The following is an 18939-nucleotide window of genomic DNA, read 5'->3' on the forward strand; positions in this document are numbered from 1 at the left end:
TCTGACTGCCTGTATGCTTTTGTAGGCACCTGTGAGAGAAACTTAGAAGAGCTGCTTCCTAAGGGGGGATACCTCAGGGGGTGTTGAGGGAAGAACAGGGAGGGCACCCCAGCTGTGTCTTCTTTGCCCCCAAGGAGCACCTTCTGAGCAGCCTCAGCAGCCTCACCAACCTGTGTGCCAGGCAGCAGGTCTCAGTTCCAAAGCAGAGCGCACAGTGCCCTCTGGAGGCTGGAAAGGACAGGCAAAAATGCCGGAGGAAGGAAACTGCTTCGGAGGTGGGGGGTGGGGGCAACAACCTCTACCAGCCTCCTCTGCACTCTAACCTGGCCAGAAGTGGTCAGGTCCAGTGCTCAGCTGAGGTGGGCTTCAGCCTCCCACTGCACGCCAGCAAAGCAGCAGGTGACGATGACGAAGCTTAATCCTAGGTCTTGCCCCCATTTGCTTGGCTTCATTTCCAGTATTTGTCTAATGACTTCACCCTATGAGTCTTCAAGCTAAGAGGTCATAACTAGTCCACTGATAGCCGTGATCTAGTTACCAAAAGCAGGGCTTAGCACTATAACTGTGCTAATTGGGTTGCTGGCGTGTCCACATACCGACGACAGTGACAGTGACCGATCGAGCACATACTAAAAAATGACATTCTTAACAAAACCCAGCATACAAGAAAATGCTAGCACTGAATTCTCCAGTTTACCCATTTCCCTTTCTAGATTATGTCTCTGTCTGTCTGTCTGTCTGTCTGTCTGTCTGTCTGTGTGTCTGTACATGCGCAGAGAGGCCATGGGATGGGGATGATGGGTGTCTTCCTCAGTTGCTTGCCACCTTATTTTCTAAGACAGGGTTTCTCACTGACCCTGGAAGTCACCAGTTGTCTAGCGCCTGGCCAGAAAGCTCCAGGGCCCACCTGTCTCCACCTCCCAGTGCTGGGTTATAGATGGACACCACTGTGCCCAGTCTTCACACAGTGACGGGGACCTGAACTCATGTTCTCATGCTTCTGTGACAAGCTCTTTGTCAACTGAGCATCTACCCAGGTTTTTCTCACTTATAAAAAAAAGTAGCCTCTGAAACATTTTCTCCACAGTTTTGCGAAGGCTGCTCACTTTTGTTACTTAGGATTGGATCTGTTTTTTCCGACCTGTGCCTCAGTATCATGTGCTGCTTGATATTACTGTAAAACCCAGTTAATACCAAATAAGAGCAGTTGAAGCTTTTAAATACACCATTAGCATTCTGATCTCATGCTGTGAATTCTCAGATCTACATTCTTAGCATCTGTACTGGCTGGTTTTGTGTCAACTTGACAGGGGCTGGAGTCATCACAGAGAAAGGAGCTTCAGTTGGGGAAATGCCTCCATGGGATCCAGCTGTGGGGCATTTTCTCAATTAGTGATCAAGGGGGAAGGGCCCATTGCGGGTGGTGCCATCCCTGGGCTGGTAGTCTTGGGTTCTATAAGGAAGCAAGCTGAGCAAGCTGGGGGAAGCAAGCCAGTAAGTAACATCCCTCCATGGCCTCTGCATCAGCTCCTGCTTCCTGACCTGCTTGAGTTCCAGTCCTGACTTCCTTTGGTGATGAACAGCAATGTGGAAGTGTAAGCTGAATAAATCCTTTCCTCCCCAACTTACTTCTTGGTCATGATGTTTGTGCAGGAATAGAAACCCTGACTAAGACAGCATCCTAAACTTCACGTTAGGATGCCCTGCATGGTTTAGCATGGCCTGTCTCTCCCCGCCACCCCGTGTCTGTGTGTGTGCATGCATGTACACACACACACACACACACACACACACACACACACACACACACACAGGTGTTATGCGTGTGGAAGCCAAAGGACAACCTCACTTGTCATTCCTCAGGCATTGTCCTTGGTGCTCATGAGGTGGACAGGCTGGGTGGCCAGGGGACTCTGGATCTGCCGGTCTCCGCCAGCACCATCATGCCTGGTCTTTGTTTTTTATTTTATGTGCATGAGTATTTTGCCTGACACCACACGTATTCCGTGTCCTGGAGGGTCCCTTACAACTGGCGTGACAGATGATCGTGAGGCGCTGTGTGGGTGCTGGGACTTGAACGCACATGGGTCCTCAGGAACACCAGCCAGTTGCTCCATCTCTCTGGCCTGTTCAGATTTTTAAATGTGGCTTCTGGGGTTTGAGGTGTTTGCCCTTGGAGACCAAGCACCTTGGTTCCCTGCAGCAGTGCCTGCACTGCTCTCTCTCTCTCTCTCTCTCTCTCTCTCTCTCTCTCTCTCTCTCTCTCTCTCCCTCATGAGGCTGTGCCAGAAGATCTACTATATACAGAAATTTCCACTGATAAATCTGCACGATCCCCAAAGCATCGAGGGCCACTATGTGCACCGATTGCACCATATGCGCAGATTGCAATTGTGACACATTTTGTCCAGTCCTGGGTAGGGATTTCTGACTGTCACAAGCCACTTGTCCTTGTCAGGCCCCAGATAGGCCACAGTTTATCTCCAAAGGTTATTCTGCCTTTCTAGTTACCCCGCCCCCATATGACCTTTCAAGGTCTCTGTCAAGTATCCTAGGGATTCTAGCTCAAAGTATGCAACAAGCCATTTAAAGAATCTGCCTGCTTGTTAAGAGTTCTGCATAGGGTTGGAGAGATGGCTCAGCGGTTAAGAGCACTGACTGCTCTTCCACAGGTCCTGAGTTCAAATTCCAGCAACCACATGGTGGCTCACAATCATCTGTAATGAGATCTGACTGCCTCTTCTGGTGTGTCTGAAGTCAGCGACAGTGTACTTACATATAATAAATAAACAAACAAACAAATCTTTTTTTTTTTAAGAGAGAGTTCTGCATAAATCAACAAGCCACAGATTGTTTGCTCTGGGCAGAATAACCTCTCTTTTTCTTTATAAGATTTTTTCCACTGCCTTGAAAATACCATGTTCGTCCAGTTGTTTAGAGGGGACACTCTCGGGAAGTGTCCGGTGCTTTACTGAGCAACCGAGGAACTTGAAAGTAAGTCTTAGCCAGAGCTCGCAGGCAAGCTCTCCTCTTACGGGGAAGGTGCACAGTTAGGACATCTGGCTCCTAATCCAAAGTCCTTTAAAGGGAGGCTTCCAGGGAAAAGGATTGCAAGACGGAATGTGCCCTGATGGAGCCCTGGTGATTGGAGGGCCTCTCCCCTCTGTCCTGCTGGCTCAGGAATTTACCTGGTGTGTTATTCTGCCTGGAGAGGCCTCCTGCTTTCCTGGGGGCATCAGGAATCCAGGATTTATTGGTAATCCTGGTTGGCTCCACATTCCTCTCAGGGCGGAGCTGGCCTGTTCCCTGGACTCTCCTTTAAGCCTCTTCTGCTGCTCCTGCCCAACCCCTCATTGAGAAGCCGTTCCCATCTTGTCTAGCTGTCCTGAGCAGAAAGTGGATAGGCTACAAGGAATTACCCAGGTACCCTCTGGCTTCCTGCAGAGCTCTGAGCCAGGGTCAGGGGCTGCTGGATGTTTTATTCAGAGCAGTCACCGCCCTGTCGAGAGTGGTGGAACAACCCTGGGAGTTCTGATCCTCCAATTAGATTGATTGACAGGTTAGATGTGAAGTCAGCCGCTCTTCTGCTCTGCCAGCCGGCTAAGCCTCACACATGCCCACCTGGTGGGTGAGCCTCCCCCTTGATGTTACCAGCTCTCCATAGATAGAGGTTGCATCTTTTTCCTTACAAAGTAGTTATAATTATGTGGGTGGATGTATATGGCATTGGGATTCAAACCAGGGGGCTTGCCCATCTAGGGACTCAAACCCCGGGGCTTGCCCGTGTAGGGACACTCTCTACCATTGAGCTACCCTCCCGGCATCAATCCTGTGTTTTTAAACACCATACCATTTTATTTCCTTGCTTGTCACGAGCTCGCCCTGGTCCTAGCACTTCATTTCATTAATTTTACATCACACTTTGAATATTAATGCAAATTATCTCCCCCGATTCTTTTTATTTATTTTTCTAGTTTCTTTAAAAGAAAAGATTCCAACTTTGAAAGAAGGGAGCAGAATGGGGAAGGGGTTAAGAGGAAAGCGTGACTGTCTTGCTTAGGTGATGTACCAGGTATCTTTTGAAACTCGTTTCACAAAATACAGCTGTCATGGAGTGTATCTCCCTTCTCAGTTCGCACATCCCCACCACTGTATGCCTCTAGTGGAGAAGGGAACGACACGCCCATTTCACACCCAAGGCATTGGGGAAAAAAGGGTACTCGGCCATAGGGATAGGGAAGACTTTCCATTCCTCATCTGGATGGAATACAGAGAAGGCCCTACAGAGACCTTCCAGAGAAGGTTGAGAGAAGCTTTGAACTCATGTCTAGGGAATGAAGAATGGAGATGGGGCAAAGGAAGCAGAGGCGTGGCAAGGGAGGTAGGGGCGGGGTAAGGGAGGCAGGGGGCAGAGCCTTACTTTCCTGTCTCCTTGCCTCAGAAGCTTGCAGAAAGATGCAGAGAATCATCTAGGTTGCTTGTATCAATGACCCCTGGGGACTTAGTCCCCTCCCCTTTCTTTCTCCTTTCCACCCCACTTTCCAGAAGGAGCCTCCTCCAACTCCCCCACACTGAGATCTCAGCGCGCCCTGTTTTTCTCCAGCCTGCTGGAGAGGTGCGCTCCGTGAATATTCTCACGAACAAGGTCGGTCGTCCCTCTGGTTCCTCAGACTTCCCAAACAATGGATCCATGTCTGAGTGCAGTGTCCCTCAAAGGCTTGCTCCCAGGGTGATGCTCTTAGGTGGTGGAACCTGGAGAGGTAGGGCCTAGGGGTGGTCCTCAGGTCACGGGGACAGGTTCTCAGAAGGGTCTGTAGGACACTGGTCTCTCCCTCCTCCTCTTCTTCCTAGCTTAGGGCATGAGCTTTGACCTGTGCTCCTGCTGTGACCTGCTGCCTTCCCCTAAGGTCCAAGTCAATACAACTACCTAATTTTGTGAAAACTCCAAAACAGGAGCCATTTTCTGATCCTCCTCTGTGTTAGTTCATCATTTCAGCCCTCAAAACCATGAGACCAAATAAACCTTGCTTTCCTGATGATGTAACCTACGTCAGGTGTTTCACTTCCATAGCACAAGGCTGATACTGTTTGATTTCTGGTCGCCAGTGGATTCCACAAAGTGCCCAAGTTTACAAGAGAGGCAGGTCTTTTGTGTGTGTGAGTGACATCACCAAACCAGGCAGTGTGACTTCAGCATCCTGGATTGTAAGGTCCACAGACAGTCCTGGGACCATATTTGGGCATGCCTTATAGAACCAAGGACTAGTAAATACAACCGGAAGAACAAAACAAAGAACAAAACACAAGTCACCATATCCTTTCCAATGATTTTTTTTTTTTTGGTTTTTAATATCAATTGATGTTTTAAAAAATACAGAGGTGTTTGACACAGAATAGCACCATTGTGTAGGACACGCAGTCCCTGCGCCCAGCATCTGTAGGGGTCTTCTGGCTGGGCTGGGAACAGTCACTCGGGGGGCGTCTGACTCACACCAGATAGTTCCTGTCTCCGCCTGGACCCAGAGGTCTTACAGGAAGACAATAAATAAATAGAACACCGAGATTTTATTTTGCAGTCTGCCCAGTTCAGGTCTCTTAGAAAGGGGAGCACAGTCCGGGCTGTGAGGGGAGGACGGTTGGGTATCATCAGGTCAGGTCAGCCATTCAGTGCAGATCCTGGAGTGACTGCGGTTGGAAAGTGTTTGGGTCCTTTGGGTTCGCAATGGATTGTGTTGTTTCAGGGTTCGGGGGTTTTACAAGAAGCAGACAGGCCCTATGTCCACACCAAATTCCTGTTCAGCCCCTCCAATGTCCATGGGTGCGATGTCAATAATGGGAAGGCGGGAGGTCTTCTGTGATCGGTACTCGATGACGGTCTTGCCCCACTTACCAGTGTGTTTCTAGGCAGAAAAGGGGAGGTGTCATTTGGGCGATGCCTTACAGCAAGGACTGGCTACTTAGCACCCCCAAACTAAGCAGCCACAAGGTAGGGACGACACTGGGTGGCTTGCTAGAACTTCTCTCCATTTGCCCAAGCCCTCTCCTCTTCAATTGTCCCCTTGATGGTAGAGCCCTCCTCTACTTGTCTTCCTCCTTCCCACAGAGGGCTTCCTGCCTGGGATAGCCTCTCCTCTCCTATGCTAGTTTCTACGAATACTTCTATAAGAGTTAGTGAGCTTGCCAGCATCTTTATTGCCTCTGAATGAGGAAGTGGACAAGCCAGTATGGTATACGCTCCTCCCCCATCCCTGCCTCTCAGCTTGTCTCCCACATGCCCCCACGACTCAAGCCTCTAATGAGTCCCTTCACTACAGGAAAGTGACATTTGTCACAGGCTGACCTCAGCCCCACTCACCGTGCAGCCATCCTTCAGGGCAGTGTATGTGAACCTGCTGTTGCCCTCGGCCCTCATCTCTACATCATTGGAGCCCTGGATGAGCAAGGCCTTCTTGAGGTTGCCAGCCGCTTCGTCCAGGTAGGCGATGCTGTTCTTACAGTGGTAGGTGATGTTCTGGGAGCCCTCAGTGGACAGTAGACGGAGGAAAGTCATCTGGACGTTAGCGGTGTTGGGAGCCAGGTTGCCATCGCCATAGCTGAACTGTGGGGCAGAGGGGCGAGGGTTGTGAGACCAGGGGCCTAGCATCTGCTGGGATCAGAGGCTAACAGTACATTCATCTGATAGGGGCTCAGAGCATCAGATGGGCCCTGGGGCAGGTGTGGAGCAAGCTCAGAGGACATCTTCTCTCGCTCTAATGGGGAAAATACTTTCTCCTCTTTCTTTCTTCTAAGGCCCAAAGGGACACCGGCGGAGGATGCCAAGAAGGAGCTAAAGAATCGGAGGAGAGAGAAGAGCACTCAGGAGGGACCAGCTGAGCCTAGACCACCGGGCACTCACGTGGAAGCCACCGTTCATGGTCTCTCCAAACCAGATGTGTTTCTTTTCCTTGCTCTTGCTGCTCCACCAGTTTTTCCGAGGGACAGTCGCTGGGTTGGGGTAGACGCAAGTCTCGCCGGTCTCCATGTTGCAGAAAACTTTCATGGCGTCCAAGGTGCAGCCCTGGTTGGGATCAATCCAGTAGTCTCCTGCAGGAAAAAGAGGCAGCATCCCATGATGCTTTGCAAGACAGCCTACTGGGAAACAAGTCAGGGGAGGCTTACATGTGGCCTAAGTGGGGGCCAGACAGAAGGGCATGGGAACAAAGAAATCTGCATGGAAAACCTAATGCTAAAGAGGGGTCCAAGGAAAAAGGGAGAGGCAGAGCTTCCCTGCTGGACAGAGTCACTTCTGTCATGGTCCTTCACCAGAACTTTCTAGGTCTAACCCCGCTTTGCACTACGGTACAATGGGGTGTGTCTTCCTGGCTGCTGAAGGCGGACATATTGGTGGGCTGGCTCTCTCCTCTCTGGGGGAGGGGTCCTGCCCTCCAGGCTCACCGCTCTTCCACTCGGGGTGGCAGAGTTTCAGGTCTTGGCAAGTGCGAGCAGGGTTCTTGCGGGAGCCGTCGGGGCTGCGGATGCTCTCAATCTGGTTGTTCAGTGACTTGAGTGTAGCGTCCACCTCCACGTCGTGCTGTCTCAAGGTACTGTCTGCCTCGTCGGCCCGCATGTACTGCATGGGGTCGGGGCCCTTCTCTCTCTGCCCTAAGCCAGCAAAGGCTGACATGTCGATGCCAGGACCAGGAGGACCTGGAGGGCCAGGAGGACCGGGACTTCCAGGGGGACCCTGAAGCAGTAAATAGAGATGTCAGCTAGGAATCACAGGACAAGGCCCTCCTCTGTGCCCATCTGCTGGGACTATGCTAGTCCTCTTCTTGCTCATCTGGTGGGGACAGAGGACAACAGGACCAAGAAAACCACAGCAACTTCCCCACTGCCTCCCTGGCTCTTCTGTTTCCCAGAACCCCTCATGAGCCCTGTGACCCTCAGCTGGCCCTCAGTCTGTAGGATGCCTTCCCCATTAGTTGCCAGCTGATGTTCCAAAGGCCCTATAAAATGCTGGGGATACCTCCGATGGTGGAAGGGGGAGGGTGGGGTGGGGTCAGGACACTTACAACAGGGCCTGTTTCTCCTGAGCGTCCACGGGGACCTGGAGGCCCGATGGGGCCAGGGATTCCATTAGAGCCATCTTTGCCAGAGGGACCAACAGGGCCAGGTGGACCCTATAAGCCAAGAGAGAGGAAATGGTAGGAAAATAGCCTCTGAGTAGTGTAGTGGAGCAGCTATGGCTAGGTGGGTGGCCAGCCCCATGGTGCTGGTCATACCATTCTGTCTCTGATCCCTGCATTCCTCAGCCACACTCCCTAAATGCAGCTCCATTTAGCCAAAGGACTAGCAGGTTAGTTCCATGTCCCTCCTAAGTCATGTTTATAAAAATCTTATTTTATCAGGCTTGTCTTCCAGCCAGTGTGACCTCAGATGTTTAGGCCACAGCCAGTGCAAGAGAGTCCCGCTTTTCTCGGGCTACCTCCTGGAAGGACTGCTAAATCCAAGGTGCCCTGAAGAATCAATGCTCATATCCATCATCTCCTGGCTGAGGCCTTGGCCCACCCAGCAGAAAAGCTCATTCCACCCCCTGAAACCATCACACTTACTCTAGGGCCAGAAGGACCAGCAGGGCCAGAAGCACCCTGATCTCCAGAAGGACCCTGTGGAAAAGAAGAAAACAGCGGAGGTCAACACAGCTGGGTATAGAAATACATCTTCTTCAGAATGGGAAACAGTCACGTGCACCCCCCCCCCCTTGTACCCACTAAGAGATTCCAGTGCCTTCTGAGAAAGATGCTAAGCCTTTTGGGTAGCAGGAGAAGCTCAGGGGGTCTGAAAAGTAGGAGGTCTTGGGCAGCCCCCTCATGGACAAATGACATGCAGTGACACCCACCGGAGGGCCAGGCAGACCCTGCAGTCCAGTGAAACCTCGGTGTCCCTTCAGTCCCCTCTCGCCCTGCTCTCCAGATTCTCCTTTGTCACCTCGGGGGCCTTGAGGGCCCTATGAATGAGAAAGTCACAGATTTGGTCAAGTCTGGTCCACTATGTGTCTCATTTGAGACCTGGTGTCTCTTTTCCAAGGAGGACTCCACACAGGATTTTCCAATACTTACTGCAATCCCACGGGCTCCAGCAGGTCCTGAGGGACCCATAGGACCTTGTGCACCCTGTTAAGGGGAGATCGAGAAAAGCGTCAGGGAATGAAGTGTCAGGACATGAAACCCCTCGTCTACATCTGCCTCAGGCCCAGGAGGCCCCAGACCCAGGGGCTACCTCTGGATACTCAAAACAGGAAAAGCAAACACGGAACACTCTCTACCACTTGGTCACCCTCTTCACTCCTAAACTCAGGATACTCACAGCCTCTCCTCTGTCTCCTTGTTTGCCAGTTGGGCCAGCAGGACCAGGAGAGCCTGGGGGCCCAGGAGCTCCAGGGGCACCCAGTGCTCCAGTCTCACCACGATCTCCCTGTAGGAGCAAAGTGTCAGATTCAGCAAAGAATGTTTCAGAAGAGGCAGGCAGAGATACTTTGTTTCTAGAGTGGCTCATTAGGCCCAGCACAGTTCCCGGAACCCCCATCCCAGACAGACGCCAGTCACTTACCTTGACTCCAGCTGCACCATCTCTTCCAGGGGGTCCATCAGCACCAGGGCTGCCCTGGACAAGGGGACATGAGGATTCACTTAGAGCCACTCTCTGTTTACTCTCCCACTCTGGTCTGAAGCATTGACCTGTGCACTTCTGCCCAACTGAGACTTCGGGGCTAACACGTCCACCAAGCTTCCACCCACCCTCCTCTTTGTACACCCAGCCCTGGTCTCTCTGGGTGTCCTTCCCTCAAGATCATCCTGCCACACCAAGCCCTAGGGCTCACCTCTCGTCCAGGTTCACCTGCAGGCCCTGTCAGGCCAGGAGGCCCCACAGGACCAGGAGGACCTCTGTCTCCAGACGCGCCAGGTGCACCCTGCTTGCCGGGCTCACCCTGAAAGGATGCAGACAAGGACCATGAACACACATGCTAAACATCCCTGCCAGGGCTCCACCCCACCCTCTTCAGCAGAATCAGCCAACAAAGGGATGCTCCCAAGGGTGCTGAGCTAAAGGAAGACCTAGGGTACCATTGCAGCAAGAACACCCAGTTAAGAGTTTTGAGCCTGAAAAGCATCCTTCACTCACCGATGGGCCGGGAAGGCCGGGGAATCCTCTCTCACCACGCTGACCAGGCAGACCAACAATGCCCCTTTGACCAGCCAGCCCCTGGGGACCTGGAGGACCATCAAGACCCTAGGAGAAGAAGAAAGAGCTGACACAGGGCTTGGCCTGGCTGTGACTCTTCCCACCCATTGAGTCCATTCTGTGCGGCTCCCTTCCTACAATCCCCCACAGCCCTGCACCCTCCTCCTAGTGCTTAGAGGAGCTCAGGCGACACTCATAGGCCTAGCAGGGGACGTACAGAGGGACCATCATCTCCAGGTTCTCCTTTCTCGCCAGGAGCTCCTGCAGGACCTTGAAGACCGGGGTCACCAGCTCTGCCAGGGGGGCCACTGTCTCCTCGAACACCTTTGGGACCATCTTTTCCAGCAGGACCAGGGGGACCGGCGGGTCCAGGATTGCCCTAGGAGGAACAAATACAGAAAGTGGTAACTTGCCGTCCTCCTCATCCAAGTTACCGAGGCCACTGTGGCCTTGGGGGCCAAGGCATTCCACACGGTCCACCCCTGTGTAAAGCTCTGAGCAGCTAGCTGTGGCTCCATAGTCCTTGCTTAGCCTTTCTTCATCCACTTGGAGCTTTTCCTGCTGGATCAGCTTCATCCTCTATGACAGATACCTCCAGAAACAGCTCCAACCTTGACGCTCTGACTTGAGTCTGCTGTTCACGCAGCAGCCCCTCCTCCACTCTCAGTGTTGATGGATGGAATTTTTCCTTATCTCTTCTCACACTGAAGTCCCCCCCTCCGCCCGCCATTATCTGGTCTGGGGCTCATGGGCTTCTTTTACAGATTGTAGATCTAGATGCACTGAACAGGTTTAGGAAATATGTCCCAGGTGCAGGGCATCATGCCAAGTCCAAACCAGCCAGGAAGCCCCATTGCTCCCAGCTACCAATGGTCAATTTGGTAGGAATGGAGAAAAGTCAGGGCCATACGGGAGCTCTTTTGACCCCTATGTTTGGAGGTTTGCTCCAAATGCCTCTGACCCTATCTGGGTCTCCCACGCCAGAAGTAACCTGGAATGGTACTCACATTAGCACCTGGGGGTCCAACTCGGCCAGCAGCTCCAGGGAATCCGGTGGCTCCCTGTGGACACAGAGCGGTGGGTGAGAGAAAGGCCCTGGATACCTCGGGTTCTCAGCAGAGAGCAGAGTCAAGTTGGTAGGACTAGAGAGCTTGTTTCAGAGCTGGGGAATCAAGAAAAGTTGAGGACTACAAAGTAGCAAGTGAGTCACTTGAAAACAATGAACACTGCACCTGGCCACATAGTCAGGCATGGGGTCGGGGTGAGAGGTGTGGCTAGCCTTCAGGGAGCTGAGTGGCAGAGCTGAGGGCTGAGGACTCTAAAGTGACTGTGCGCACACAGCAGAGTTAGATGCCGCCTCTCCTGCCAGGCTGTAGTCATGTGGGCTTAGCCTGGGCATGTTAAAGGCTGGGCACAGAGAAGGTGGAGAATCCGGAACCTAACTAACCCACTGCAGAAATCATGGCCCAACGCCTTTTTACATGAGATTTACTCACCGGGGGACCTTGGGCACCTCGGGCTCCCTTAGGACCAGTCACTCCAGTAGGACCCTGTGAAAGGAAGATGACAATGAGGTCTAGTGGACCTGAGGAGAGTGGTAAACATCTGTCTGAACCTTAGCGCAGGACCCCTGAGAACCGGGCTATCAGAGCACCGCTTCCCAACACTAGGACCCCAGACAAAAGCTATCGTAGGTAGATCTGTGTGCATCACCACCGGAAGACTCTAGGGCTGGACTCTGTAAGCCTTCTACAAATACAACCCCAAAGTCTCCCCTCCTGGGAAACCCACTCTCTCTGCTGCCCCAGGATACCAACTGCCTGTCCTGGCCATCTGAGGTCAGTGGACACAGCCTATACTCAGTGCTGAGGACCTAATACCCAACCTGCGTGCCCCACGCACCATTGTCCCTGCACAGCCGAGGTGCCCACGAGGCTCCCAATTAGACTCTGCCTGCATGACCTCCCAGGGTCCTCCTCCTGTCCTGGCAGGCTCTGCCTCATGAGCTCAACAATACTCACCTGTGGCCCAGGGGCTCCCGAGGGGCCTTGTGGGCCGGGGGCACCAGCATCTCCTTTCTGTCCGGCTTCTCCTTGATCACCCTTGGCACCAGGCTGGCCATCAGCACCCTGTAATAGGAAGAAGAGACAGATGAAGGAGAGGCAAGCTGATCACCCCAGGTCCTGCCAAGAGGTTCTGGGAGTACATGTGTACGCGTCTACCCTGGGCCTGAAAACTGGGTTTAAGACTGGGCTGTTCTGTTGCCATAGAAATATGAAGAAAGTCCATTTCTCCCTTTACTGCCCTCTGGCGCCCCCTCCTCTCTCCCACCAGAAGGTGCCCTTGAGTTCTGGATGTGAAGTCAGACTGCACACATGGGTGGGAGTAAGGTAGACAGAGATACTCACAGGAGGGCCAGCGAATCCAGCAGGTCCAGGTGGCCCGGTCTCTCCGCGTTCACCCTGTAAGATGACCAGGAAGTGTCATGTCCGTCGCCTGCCTCTGTGCTCGCCTCAGACTGGGAACCCACTGCCCAGCCTCATGCTCAACCCCTCCCAGAGAGAAGGCGTCTGAGTGGCCTAGGTCCCGGGGAGTCAGAGCACTGGTCATGCCTGGGCCTGTGACCTCTGCCTTTCATGACTTCTCTCCTCCCACCCCTAACCTGAAGGGCATGGCTGGTTTCCTCACTCCTGGGGCCAGGGAAAGCCTAATTTAGAGAGACACACTCACCGGGGCACCTCGAGCTCCGGTACTTCCTGACGGGCCAGGAGGTCCGACTTCTCCCTAGGAGTTAAGAAGGTAGGGATTAGAGTGGGCCCGAGGACCCAAGTGTACCAGGAAGCCATGATGTTGGGAAGAGGACTCTGGGTCCCTAGACCCCATTCCACATTAGGTTTCTTCCCAGTCCCAGCTGTCCCATCTATCTCTTCAAGGCCTTGGCCAATGGCACCCTTCTACCAGGCCAACTGCCACACAAGTCACACGTTAACTGGACCTCCACCCTATACTTCTACCACCACCATGGTAGGCAATGGCCAATGAGTGAAATTTGACTGTCTGGCAGGAGGTAAGGGGAAGACATTCTGGGGAGGTGGACAGAGGGATGAAGGTCAGACAGAGGGACAAAGGCCAGCTGCAACTCACCTTCTCGCCGTTGGCCCCTGCTGGGCCTGGGGGTCCGATGGGCCCAGTCAGACCCTGGAGGGAGAAAGATGGAGATAAAGGGAGAGAGTCAGGCCAGCATCATGGGGTTCCTTGGGGATTCTGGGAGCCCCATACCCAATAGACTTTGGTGTACCCTCCCATGGTCTGAGAGCTGCCACTGATGTCTGGGCCCCAGCTCTAAAGGGAAAGCCCCTGTCGTCTTCCAGCCCCTCTTCTGAGTGTGAAAGGTCGTGGGAACACCTGTGTCTGTCTCCCAGCTCCTGAGTCCTATAAGCAACAGCTACTTACTCGGCCGCCATCCTTCCCAGGAGCTCCCTCTGGGCCTTTCTCGCCAACATCGCCCTGCAGAAGAGAATACCGGGTACCTTAGTGGGTACATCAGGAGCGACTGCCAGTTCATCCCCGCCTGGCTAAGGTTCTGGTATCCTGTCCCTGCCTTAGGAAGTCTTTTCTGTGGGCTTTGGGCTGGTGACAAGGGGTAACGGGTGAGAAAACAGGGAGAAGGAGGTCATGATGGCAGAGCGGTTCGGTTGGTTGGTTGGTTGGTTGGTTGGTTGGTTGGTTGGTTGGTTTCGGGGTAGGGGTTCCTAGTTTCTCAAAGAATGGCCATGATCCTCATCTTCAGAAGTACAAGGACAGAGTATGAAGCCTGGTGGTTGTGGCGTTGGGGAGAGACACCCATCACTTACTCTGTCTCCCTTGGGCCCAGCAATGCCAGCGGCTCCTCTCTCACCAGGCATTCCCTGTAGACCTGGAGGCCCCTGAGCCCCAGGGGGGCCATCTGGGCCAGCTGCACCCTAGGATGACAGACAAGAGGACTCTGTAGGGAACGGCATCTCTCTCTCTCTCTCTCTCTCTGCCCCAGTGTATACAGCCTGGGAAGCCAGGATCCCAAACCCCTCTTCCCCCTTAAATCCCCTTCCCAGTGCCACCTCCCGCAAGTTCCTCCTAGCCACCATCTTTCGTGCCCCCTCCCCTCCCTCTCACCCCTCAGTGAGCTTCCCTAGTGCTAGGTAGAAGACACCCGCGGGACTTGGCCTCACTTACTTTGGGACCATCAGTACCAGGAGTGCCAGGGAGGCCTCGGGGACCCTGAAGGCCCTGAGCACCAGGAGAGCCACGTTCACCTGGGAAACCTCGCTCGCCCTGTGGAAGAGACATCAAGCAGAAATCAGGCAAAAGTGATGGAGACGATGAGACAGGGGAGGGGCCCACAGGAAGAGATATGGGTCCCCAAGAACCCAAGGTGGGCTGCAGTGTTGGGAGACATGGGCCAAAATGAATGAAGGCAGGCCCAAGGATATACCAGTGCCGGGTAGCAGGACACTCACCCGAGGACCCACAAGGCCAGGAGCTCCAGCTTCACCAGGAATACCCTAGAGAATACAAAAAAGGATGTAAGAGTGAAGGCTGCCTGCTCCCTCTGGACTCAAGAGCGTGCCTCCCATGGTGGCTGAGCATGTCCACAGGAGGACTGGGCTCAGACTTGTCCGTGGAGAGCAGGGAATCAGGTCTGGGGCATTCCCAGGCTCCACAGGGCTCTCCATTCACTCCATTTCCCTTGTCTCCTGTACATCAGCTAAACAAGGTCACAGAGCTCCCAACTCACCTGGTCACCTTGCTTTCCACCTTCACCTGGGGGACCGGGAGGGCCAGGAAGTCCCTGAAAGCCAGAGGGACATGGATTAGCAAAGAAGGGTGTCTGGTGCCTCAGCTTCCAGGAGGGCGCAGCACAAGGCAGACCCAAAGGAGAGAATTATTAAGGCCAGGCACGGAGAGCCACACCCTCTGATACCCCATGAGAGGAGTGGGCTTGCCACCCTTAGTGCCTGCCCAGAGAGCTCTAGGCATAGGAGGGGATTGCATAGAGAGTCTGGTCCAGCCACCTACCTGGAACCCTGATGGTCCAGGAGCGCCCTGCTCGCCTCGTTCACCAGCAGGTCCCTGCAGAAGAAAGAAAAAGTGAGCCAAGCCAGGAATTCCAAGAACCTTAGGCCCCGGGGCGTTGATTAGAAGCCTTCCTGCCCTGACCAACCAACACGTGGCAGGCCACTTGCTCTCCATCATCTACCCACACTTCCCTCCACTAGGCATGTCCTCTCATCTGGGGATAGTTCAGCCCAGATCCACATCTGTCACCTCTCCTACTAAATGGATCCAAGGTCCCTCGTTTTAGCAGCAGGTACTCACACTGGGGCCGGGGGGTCCTGCGGCTCCCGTCTCACCGTCTTTTCCAGGAAGACCCTACAGGGCAGAGGAGGAGGAGTTGTAACGACTGATGTCTGTGGCGTCATCTGAGACCAGCAGATGTAGTTTTCCTTCGGTCAGGGGTTTTTAGATCAACAAGGTCTGCAACGGCTCTCCGCTTTCACCCTTCCCTGAACTTCCGTGGTGCGTCCACCATTTGCCTCAGTCTTTCTCCACATAGACATCTTCCTCTGTACCTCAGCCTTGCCTCTGAAACCCACCAGCAGCCATAGACTGTCTGGGTGGATCCTGACACAATCTAACATGTGCTCATCCACAGAATCAACTCTTGAACGTCCTCCCCACCCCCCCGTTGCTTCTGTGAGGAATTCCACCAACACTAACACTGCACCAATAACAAGCCATAGGTAGTGGGGAGGACACTTACTCTCAGACCAGGAGCGCCAGCCAGACCCTTCTCACCAGCTTTGCCAGGCTCGCCCTGAAGGGAGGGACGAGAAGACCATGAGCTGGGTGATTTGGGATAGAGTGAAGTAGTAGGCTAGAGAGCTGAGGCCTGAAGCCTCAGTGTGGTGCACAAGAGAAGGTGCCATCGAACATCAGCCCCTTCTTTTATAGTCACTGGCCTCCGGGGCACAAGGCTCTATGGGTAATGTTGCAGTGCTGATATCTTAGGGTTTTAAGGTACCCAAGTTTACCCCAGGTCACATGCATTCCTTGCAGGACATGGAGGACAGAGCTTAATGACATTGAGAGGCCACTGGTCACCCACCCTGGGTTAACTCTGCTCAGGACCCAGCTCCTTCTCCTCGAAGGATATAGGGAAAGACGAAGGAGATGAGAGAGCAAACTGTCACTTACGTTGGCACCTTTGGGGCCAGGGAAACCCATGACGCCAGGCTGCCCACGAGCTCCCTGAGGACCAGGAGGTCCAGGGCGACCGTCTTCACCAGGGGCTCCCTGAAAGACAGGATTCATTCTCAGGACATAGTCCCTCTGGCTGTATCTCCCCATCACTATTTACTAAGTGTGTGCTGTGTGGCAGGCAGGGAACTAGGTACCAGCCATACACATGCATCTAGGGTTGACCAACCCCACACACAGACCCAGCTACGGGTAGATGTTCCTGGCTCAGAAGTCTCTCCTGAACTTCTAATCTTTGTCATCACTCCTCCTCCTGGAAAATGTCCAAATGCTGTGTGTGTGTGTGTGTGTGTGTGTTTGTGATTTTCAGAGCTCAGAGTATAGGTCGCATCTGGCCATAAAACCGACCATGTGTCTCTTACCCCTTCACAAAATGTACAAAGTCCTAGACTGCCCTCACCCAAACTCCCTTCTCTCTTCCCACCATCTACTGGACGATAATCCCTTATTTATCCTCCCAGGAACCTCACTCAGGCTAATAGACTTACAGAAGGACCAACTTTGCCTTGAGGACCAGCGTCACCAGGGCGACCGGTAAGACCCTTGGTTAGGGAGAGAGAAGAGACCAAGGTTATTCGGGGTGGGGGAGGGGGACAGGCCCCAAATCTTCCAATTCAGGCAGCACAGCTTAGAGGATGCAGGTGGGAAGGGTGTGGGGGTCTGTGTAGTATCCACCTTACCCTGGCTCCAGGAAGACCAGGTTCTCCAGGACGACCCGGGTCACCGTTGGCTCCCTTGGGACCAGTCAAGCCACTGGGCCCTCGCTCTCCAGGGGCACCCTATACCAGAGGAGACAGGAAGTCCATGGGATGCTCTGTAACTAGGGAAACAGGCAGGGACCAGGCCTCTCCTCCTCCACTCACCTTGGGACCTGCCAGACCATCTTGACCTGGGAATCCACGGTTGCCAGGAGCACCCTAGGGAGAAGGGACGAGGCAGGGGATGAGGATGCTTTTCATCAGCATGCCTGGAAGGAGTCCCACCAGGCTCCAGGGGTCTGTCCCCTCCACCTCCCACCACAGTGACTGTGGGGCGGTAGACACCGCCCGTGAGTCAGAGAAGCTAATGTCCGTCCAGGGCCTGCTCCCACCTCTCTGGGAAGAAGCTACTGTTTTATGCCACCCTTGGGACAGAGGGTGCAGACAGCATGAGGATGCTGTGACCCTGGTGTTGGATGGGGAAGAGAAGAGCCACGTTATCCAGAAAAGTCATTGGGTGTGGAAGAAAGGATGAGCCACGGAGCAGCGGGCCTGTGAGCTGGAGCTCCTTGCCTACTTACTCTCTCTCCAGGGGGTCCGATTGGTCCAGCACCACCCGGCTCTCCTCGAGCACCTCGTTTGCCTTCTTCACCAGCGGGGCCAGGGGCTCCTTGGGGCCCAGCAGGTCCCTGAAGACAAGCACAAGAGGGGTGGGATGAGGTTTCCACCTAGCCTTGGGGAAAGCACTGGCCTGGTGTGCAGAGGAAGGGGCCTTGGAAATGTTTCGGGGCTTGGCCAAGGGGGTTAAAGGGTCAGCCATTGGGTCTGGGGGCCAGAAACAGCCCAAGAGGAAGAGATGGCTTGGAACTCAAGCTATTCGAACCAGGAGAGGAGGCTGTGTCAGGGTCTTCTCTACCCTACTTCACTCCCTTCTCCAGGGACAGCAGGAGAGAGCCCGGGATGGGAAGTGGCTGTGGGGAGGGGGCACAGCGGGGGCAGAAGGGTGACCTGTGGGCAGAGCTACAGCAAAGAAAACAAAGTCTTGAGGGCAGATACTCACAGTCTCTCCCTTGGGGCCTTGATCACCTTTAAAGCCAGCAATGCCAGGTTCACCCTACGTGAAAGAAAGAAATATGCTCGCACTGGCTTCTCTCCATAGAGTCTGCTCACCCTCCTCCCAGAAGCCTCCTACGGTGAGCAGGAGGGCACAGAAAAGAGGAGCCTGTAGGTAGGACCTGCCAATCTTTTTGGGCTCTTACCGCCTGACCTTTGGGGCCAAGGGGACCAGTTGCACCTTGAGGACCGGGAGGGCCACGGGGCCCAGGGAAGCCAGGGGCACCAGCAATTCCAGGAGCACCCTGTCAGCATGAACAGAAGAGAGGCACGTGAGGAGGATGAGGAGGGACTAAGCCACCTTGGGAACACAGCCCAGGGACAATACTTACAGCGGATCCTTTGGCTCCAGGAATACCATCAGTCCCTGGGTTACCCTGACAAGAAGATGGTATAGCGATAAAATAAACAGCAAAGAAACAACCCAACCATTCGGCCCATTGGGCCCCAGTCTAGGGGTCAGGGACAAGTGCTGTCTGCTTCAGGGGCATCCCTCCTGCCTGTCTCATGGGGTGGACTACGGGTGAAGGGAGACAGTCGTGGATGTCAGGGGGAGGTGTTTGGCCAGCATGACCATTTAGTGGTCCCAGTGACTGGGACTCCAGGTGAC

The 18939-nt window shown here is 53.9% G+C and overlaps 1 protein-coding gene across 3 annotated transcripts in view; it reads right to left on the reverse strand.

Moving 5' to 3' along the window:
• Positions 1-5315: 5315 nt before the first annotated feature.
• The window catches only part of Col2a1 (collagen, type II, alpha 1), a 29123-nt gene continuing 15499 nt past the window's right edge, over positions 5316-18939 (reverse strand). For all 3 annotated transcript variants that reach the window (NM_001113515.2, NM_031163.3, XM_006520386.3), the window contains 35 exons: positions 18662-18706; positions 18476-18574; positions 18277-18330; positions 17798-17905; positions 17382-17435; positions 17199-17297; positions 17007-17060; positions 16456-16554; positions 16022-16075; positions 15577-15630; positions 15277-15330; positions 14996-15049; positions 14718-14762; positions 14434-14532; positions 14076-14183; positions 13675-13728; positions 13366-13419; positions 12952-13005; positions 12630-12683; positions 12243-12350; positions 11718-11771; positions 11229-11282; positions 10439-10600; positions 10162-10269; positions 9860-9967; positions 9589-9642; positions 9346-9453; positions 9099-9152; positions 8879-8986; positions 8592-8645; positions 8052-8159; positions 7435-7723; positions 6896-7083; positions 6356-6598; positions 5316-5900 (listed from right to left, as the gene is read on the reverse strand). In NM_001113515.2, coding sequence (NP_001106987.2) covers positions 5754-5900; positions 6356-6598; positions 6896-7083; positions 7435-7723; positions 8052-8159; positions 8592-8645; positions 8879-8986; positions 9099-9152; positions 9346-9453; positions 9589-9642; positions 9860-9967; positions 10162-10269; positions 10439-10600; positions 11229-11282; positions 11718-11771; positions 12243-12350; positions 12630-12683; positions 12952-13005; positions 13366-13419; positions 13675-13728; positions 14076-14183; positions 14434-14532; positions 14718-14762; positions 14996-15049; positions 15277-15330; positions 15577-15630; positions 16022-16075; positions 16456-16554; positions 17007-17060; positions 17199-17297; positions 17382-17435; positions 17798-17905; positions 18277-18330; positions 18476-18574; positions 18662-18706 — 3243 coding nt within the window. In that variant the 3' untranslated portion in view covers positions 5316-5753. The remainder of the gene's footprint in view (positions 5901-6355; positions 6599-6895; positions 7084-7434; positions 7724-8051; positions 8160-8591; positions 8646-8878; positions 8987-9098; positions 9153-9345; positions 9454-9588; positions 9643-9859; positions 9968-10161; positions 10270-10438; positions 10601-11228; positions 11283-11717; positions 11772-12242; positions 12351-12629; positions 12684-12951; positions 13006-13365; positions 13420-13674; positions 13729-14075; positions 14184-14433; positions 14533-14717; positions 14763-14995; positions 15050-15276; positions 15331-15576; positions 15631-16021; positions 16076-16455; positions 16555-17006; positions 17061-17198; positions 17298-17381; positions 17436-17797; positions 17906-18276; positions 18331-18475; positions 18575-18661; positions 18707-18939) is intronic.

The sequence above is a fragment of the Mus musculus genome, chromosome 15 (genome assembly GCF_000001635.26).
Source record: "Mus musculus strain C57BL/6J chromosome 15, GRCm38.p6 C57BL/6J".
Lineage (NCBI taxonomy): Eukaryota > Metazoa > Chordata > Mammalia > Rodentia > Muridae > Mus > Mus musculus.